The following is a 6,676-nucleotide window of genomic DNA, read 5'->3' as shown; positions in this document are numbered from 1 at the left end:
TAAAGCAAAAATACACAAATGGGACTACATCAAACTAAAAAGCTTCTGCACAGCAAGGGACACTGTCAACAAAGTGAAGAGACAACCTACAGAATGGGAGAAAGTGTTTGACAACCACACATCAGACAATGGGCTAATATCCAGAATATGTAAGGAACTCAAACAATTCAACAGCAAAAAAACAAATAACCCAATTAAAAAATGGGCAAAGGACCTGAACAGACAATTCTCAAAAGGAGACATACAAATGGCCAACGAGCACATGAAAAAATGCTCGAAATCACTAATCATCAAGGAAATGAAAATTAAAACCACAGTGAGATATCATCTCACTCCAGTTAGAATGGCTATTATCAACAAGACAGAAAATAACAAATGCTGGCGAGGATGTGGAGAAAAAGGAACTCTCCTACATTTCTGGTGGGAGAGTAAGTTGGTACAGCCTTTGTGGAAAACAGTATGGAGGTTCCTCGGAGAATTAAAAGTAGATCTACCTTACGACCCAGCTATGTCATTACTGAGTATATACCCAAAGGAAATCAAATCAATATAACCAAAAGACACCTGCACTCCCATGTTTATTGCAACACTATTCACAATAGCCAAGAGATGGAATCAATCTAAATGCCCATCATCTAATGAATGGATTAAAAAAACTGTGGTATATATACACAATGGAATACTATTCAGCTATATATATATATATAAAAAGATATCCTATCACTTGCAGCAACATGGGTTGAACTGGAAACCATCATGTTAAATGAAGAAAATCAGACACAAAAAACAAATACCACATCATGTTAAGTGAAATCAGGCACAGAAAGACAAATACGGCATGATTTCACTCATATGTGGAACTTAAAAAAAAAAAAGTGGTTCTCCTAGTGGAGAGTAGAATAATGGTTACAAAAGGCCAGAAAGGGGGAAAGGAGGGCAGGGGGAAGGAAAAGTCGTAGATTAACGGGTATAAAACTATGCTATCTACCTAAGTGAACCATTGTGCAGTAGATGCATGTATTGAAATAACACACGGTACCCCACAAATCTGTATAAGTAAATGTTAAAATAAAAAAAACTATGGGTAATTTTCTTATGTATGATTAGAACATTGTGGTTCTATAGGACAATACTCTTATTCTCAGGAGACTCCTACTAAGAGTCATAATGTCTACAACTTGCTTTGAAACTGCTCAGTGAAAATAAATTAAAGGTATGTGTATGTGTGTGTACACACACACGTGGGGGGAGAGAAAGAGAGTGTGCTGCACACACACACACAAGTGTGGAAAAATGTTAAGTGGTGAAACTAAATACAGGTGTTTATTATATCATTTTCTTGACCTTTCTATAGGTCTGAAATTTTCCAGATTTAAAAATTGAAAAATAACAATTTGGTTTGCTGGAGTAACAGAATATCAGATGAACACAGTCTTTTATTCTATTTCCACTGTTTGAGCAACAAAAAAGAAAAGCTCATCATACCCGCAATTGGCACAGTTGAAATGGTCCGGATGGTAAGGGTCGTTCTTGAATATCAGAGGCTGTTCATCGATGATGGCATGGCACTTCTGACAGATGTACTTCCCCAGGCCTCTGGCTTTCTCACGGTTGTGACAGGGGCGGCAGAGGTGTCTAGAAAGAACCAAAACTTAAAATTCAAATCTTCAGGTTTTTTTTGTTTTGTTTTTTTTTTTTTGGTGTACAGGGATCCGATTTAGGTCTTTCTAATAATTAAAAAGAAATATGTTTCCCATATGTCTGAAATTAAAAAACCATTGCTTGAAAAATCACTCCTGTGCTTCATAAAGCAGAATCAAGCTACATGAAAAATGTATACCAACCCCAGTAACTGACAACTTCCAAGAAACTTCATCTGTGCATGTATCTGCCATTGGCATCCCAGGAGTGCAGGGAGCAGTCGTGCCCTGTGCACAGACTCTAGGTTCCTTTCCTAATGGGTATCAAACAAGCCAACGGGCTGCAGTGTCTGAGCTCCCATTCTCTAAATTCAGTGTCCTAGGGCACCACCCTACCACCCACAGAGAAAATACACATGACCTTGTCACAGTCACTTGATCCACCCACATGTGAGAAGGGTGGAATCTCCTACCTCCCGGCATTCTTGACAAACCCAATGTCTGCCAGAACTTCCTGGCAGAGGTCACAGCGGAAGCACTCAGGATGCCAGCTGTTATTCATGGCTTTGATAACTCGGCCAATGATGAATTCACCTGTGGGAAAGTTGCACACAAAGGATGCCCATTGTGATACCTTACTTGCTAAAAACAAATAAGGAAAAAAAAATCTGTCTCCACTAAAGTCTCCAATAAAGGACTTTATTTGTATTTGACTACAAGAGAAAACCCATTAGAAAAAACTGACTTTTATTTCTTCTAAATACTTGATTTTGATTCTGTAGCCATATTTTTGGGCTGTTTTATCACATCATCGAATCTGGCTTTCCTTTTTCAAACAATGTACAGACAGTCCTCGACTTACAGTGCTTCCACTTACTATTTTCTGATTTTACAATGGTACAAAGTGATATGAATTCAGTAGAACGTCAATGATATACATGAGATATTCAACACTTTATTATTAAATAGCTTTTGTGTTAGATAATTTTGCCCAACTGCAGGCTAATGTAAGTGTTCCAGGCACATTTAAGGTAGTGGCTAAACTATGATATTCAGTAGGTTAGGTGCAATAAATACATTTATGACTTACTATGTTTCCAATGCACGATAAGTATATCAGGATGTAACCCCACCATAAGTCAAGGATCATCTGTCTGGGGCTATCCTGAATGCCCTTTGGTTATTTTTGGTCACTGTTGACACAGACACCTAAATTCCACAGCACATTTTCTATTTTTTTTTTCCTTTTTGTCTTTTTTCGTGACTGGTAACGGGATTGCAACCCTCAGTGTCGCGCCCGTACTGCGACCGGCAACGGGATCGCAACCCTCGGTGTCGCGCCCGCACCGCGCTCAACCAGTGAGCAGACCAGTCTCTATATGGGATCCGAACCCTTGGCGGGAGCGCCACCACACTCCCAAGTGCCGCACTCTACAGAGTGCGCCACCGGGCCGGCCCCCACAGCACATTTTCTTATAAACCATACTTAATTTCTTCTTTCACTAAATCTTTACAAAATTCTACTGTTTCTGCAATCTCTGGAAACTTTCTAGTAGAGCTAGTGAAGTAGCTAAAGCTGCAAGCAAGTCTGGCATTTATGTACCATACAATGGTACTTAAGCATCTCATGTCTTCCCTGGCAAACCCAAAAAAAGGCTGCATTAACAAGGGAATAGTGCACTCCAAAAGACCAACTAATACAAGTCCTAGTTAGTCCCTAAATACCTTTACCCTAGATGTCCTTAAAAGTCAGTTCTCTCCAGGTTTTGGTAATCTTCCAGTTTGTTATATATTAGGAATAGGGAAGGAGACTGATAAAGTACCCAACAGTTATTTATAATGAGCATCAAAAACCATTTTACTACTGACACTTTAATAGTGGTAAATGACTAAGTAATTTTGAAACTTACTTTTTACTTTACATTCAACAGTAAAACTTACCACACTGATGACAACAAGGAGCAAAGAGCATCTGAAAATCATGTTCACAGTACTTCCTTCCTTCAAACTGAAAGACAAAGCATCATCAACTCATAAATATGAAAAAAATATCACTGGAGGAATATAATTATTCCATGCAGACATACAGGAAAGTGTTTTTGAACTAAGAGTTCTGTGCTAAGAACTTATAACTCTACTGGGATTTTTATTTATTTGTTTTTTTTTTTTAAAGATGACCGGTAAGGGGATCTCAACCCTTGGCTTGGTGTTGTCAGCACCACGCTCAGCCAGTGAGCTAACCGGCCATCCCTATATGGGATCCGAACCCGTGGCCTTGGTGTTATCAGCACCGCACTCTCCCGAGTGAGCCACGGGCCGGCCCTCTACTGGGATTTTTAAAAGCAGGTATACTCTTGTACCTTTCATACACCAATGTGTTGGTAAAGTAGAAACGTACTGAACAAGCTGAGAGTGGAACAAATATTCAGCCTCTAGAGTCTGGTGGTCTCACCTCTTAAACGGTTTTTGGTCACGTACTCAACCTTTAAGAATCTGGTAAAAAGCTACGGACCCCTCTCCCCAGAAAATATGCACATACATACAAACTACCCCCCCAACATTTTTTTAGTTCTATATCTAAAATTTTTCACTTTAAGCTTAAATAATTACCAAATTTCAATATTTACATGTAAAAATAACCAAGATCCATTGTTAAAAATATAAACAAACATTTTTTTAACGCTTGGAAATTTTACAGCCTTAATTTTTCCTCTTGATCTGTTTTCATTTCATTTCCTCCAATTTTATCCTAGCGTTATTTTTTATACACTACTTAAGTCTTTAACTGATCACCCCACCATACTTCTCTGCAATTAAAATGTATATATAACATGAAACTGTAAAAGTTGTTTTACTTTCTGAATCCATATGGCTCTAAAGGTTAATATTCTTTTTCTGTGGTATTATAATAAATATTAGTACACAAATGATCAAAACATAAATATGTCACGACGTCAAATCTTTTTCTTTTTCTGTTTGTTTACTTGTCATATCTTAATGAGTAGAGCTGCCCTTTTCCCCCACAATTATTTCATGTATCCATGGATAAACATGACTTACCATGAGAAGAGTCAGCATTCAACATTAATTCTAGGTCTATTTTTCTATTTTGAGGGCTGGTTTTTTTTTTTTGAAAGATGTATGTGCTAATTTTTCACATAAATAAGTCATGGAAATTTTTGTAGTAATGTTTCCCCTTGAATCTTTGAGCTCCTTACAAGTTATATGCCATAAAGCACACACAGTTTGATTATCAAAATCCATTTTTAATGTTGTGTCAGTTGTCAACCCAATTTCCTCAATTATGGCTGCAGATTTAGCCCAGTTTAGTGAATATATCCATCATAGCTTAAGTGGCAAAGTCACTTTGCATAGTCAAAACAGTCAAAGCAGATTTATATTTTACCAGAAAAAAGCTTACACCTCATTTTTTAATTCAAATGATTATGCTCTAACATATTTAATGTATCCATTTTTAAAGCTTATTAACAGAAGATAATAAATCAATATGCTATTACTCAATACTGTCATAATACATGACATGTAGCCAAAAGTAGTATTTATGAAGTGAGATATATTCCTAATAAATGTATATTGTGTATGTATGAAATCTGATGTTTAGCTTTTAGCAGTAATTAAAAGAAATCAAGTATAAAAAGTCAGAAATATTTCCATTAATTTAGTTAGAAATGAACAACTTCTATTCTGTATTTAATGAAAGAGAAAGATATATATTGGTTAAAAAAACAAAACTAGTCCAGCAGTTAACACGTAAAAGGGTACTTTAAAAAGTTCATGGAAAAACAGAATGAAAAGATAATATGAATCTTTCCATGAACTTTCTGAAGTACTTTTGTATACTATATTTGTTCGTAGAAGGTAGATAATTAATACAAAAACTGTATACAATGAAATAAAAATAAGATTGACTGAAACTTGAATAAATCTTTTAAGATATGATTCAAAACAGGCAGTATGTCGTAGGAGTTAAGAACACTGACCCTGGATTTCCACTGCCTGAGTTGCAGTCCTCGCCGAATCACTGACATGCATGCAGCCCTGGGCAAGTTGCTTACCCTCTCGCTGCCTCGTGAGAGCCAGAAGCCTTTACTGCTTTCACTGCTGGTTCCAGCTCAGAGCACACACTCTCTATGTGCACAATTTCTTACCAAGCTCTCTTTGCTTTGCTCTCAGAGGACTCTCCCTAGCTTGGTGTGTGCAAACATTACTTACTGGGAAGTGAAAGAGGGAGTGGGGCTAACATTTAGATGCTTTGCAGGATGCCTTAGCTCAAGAGAGGTATGACTAAGCCCTTGTCAGACAAGACTGAGACTCAGAAAGATTGTCTGACTTGCACTGAGGCCAACGGAGCTGCGGTTCAAACCCAAGGCTGTCAGACCCAAGGCCTGTGCTCCCACCTCTTGTATCCCCCACCTCTCTTAGGCAGAGCAACAGGGAATGTGACCTAGAATTCTTACATTACCTGTGGCTTTCCAAGCTATTGATTTTGTGGGTTTCTATCAGAACTAAAAAATCACGGTTGAAGGAACACAGCACTGTGGAGCTAACCCTGGCTTCTCTGCCAATGTGCTCTGCAACCTGTACTTCAGGATGGCTCCTTTGGACACAGGAAAAGTGGCAATTGTATTGGACGTGCAGCAGTGTGTTGTAGTCTTACACTGTATCAGAATAGTGAATCCGCCTCTAGCCCCTACTCTGCAAATCTGAGAGAAATATCAAGGTCCTGAGAAGTCCTGACTGTGGATACATGCTTCTGGAGGCTTCTCGACAGCTTCTGTCAGTCAGTCAGCAAACATTCAGAGCAGCCTCTAGGAACAAGGCACTCTCCAGGAGCTGTGGTGGATACATGTGCCAACAGTCTATAAAACCACACCCGGATTATTTTTAAAAAATTAATATCTTCTGGGCCGGCCCGGTGGCGCACTGCTACAGTGCGCCGCTTGGGAAGCACGGAGGTGCTCCCGCCGAGGGTTCGGATCCCACATGCAGACCGGCCGCTCACTGGCTGAGCGAGG

The 6,676-nt window shown here is 38.7% G+C and overlaps 1 protein-coding gene across 2 annotated transcripts in view; it reads right to left on the bottom strand.

Annotated features, from left to right (window-relative positions):
- Nucleotides 1–6,676, bottom strand: part of LOC103607943 (LIM and senescent cell antigen-like-containing domain protein 1) — a 38,266-nt gene that overhangs the window by 18,757 nt on the left and 12,833 nt on the right. For both annotated transcript variants that reach the window (XM_008592398.1, XM_008592397.1), the window contains exons 3-5: nucleotides 3,582–3,648; nucleotides 2,114–2,234; nucleotides 1,486–1,635 (exon numbers count right to left, since the gene is read on the bottom strand). In XM_008592398.1, the coding sequence (XP_008590620.1) occupies nucleotides 1,486–1,635; nucleotides 2,114–2,234; nucleotides 3,582–3,648 (338 nt within the window). The remainder of the gene's footprint in view (nucleotides 1–1,485; nucleotides 1,636–2,113; nucleotides 2,235–3,581; nucleotides 3,649–6,676) is intronic.

The sequence above is a fragment of the Galeopterus variegatus genome, unplaced genomic scaffold (genome assembly GCF_000696425.1).
Source record: "Galeopterus variegatus unplaced genomic scaffold, G_variegatus-3.0.2 Scaffold7884, whole genome shotgun sequence".
Taxonomy (NCBI): domain Eukaryota; kingdom Metazoa; phylum Chordata; class Mammalia; order Dermoptera; family Cynocephalidae; genus Galeopterus; species Galeopterus variegatus.
The sequence above is the reverse complement of the archived record's forward strand: the minus strand, read 5'-3'. Positions and strand labels throughout refer to the sequence as shown.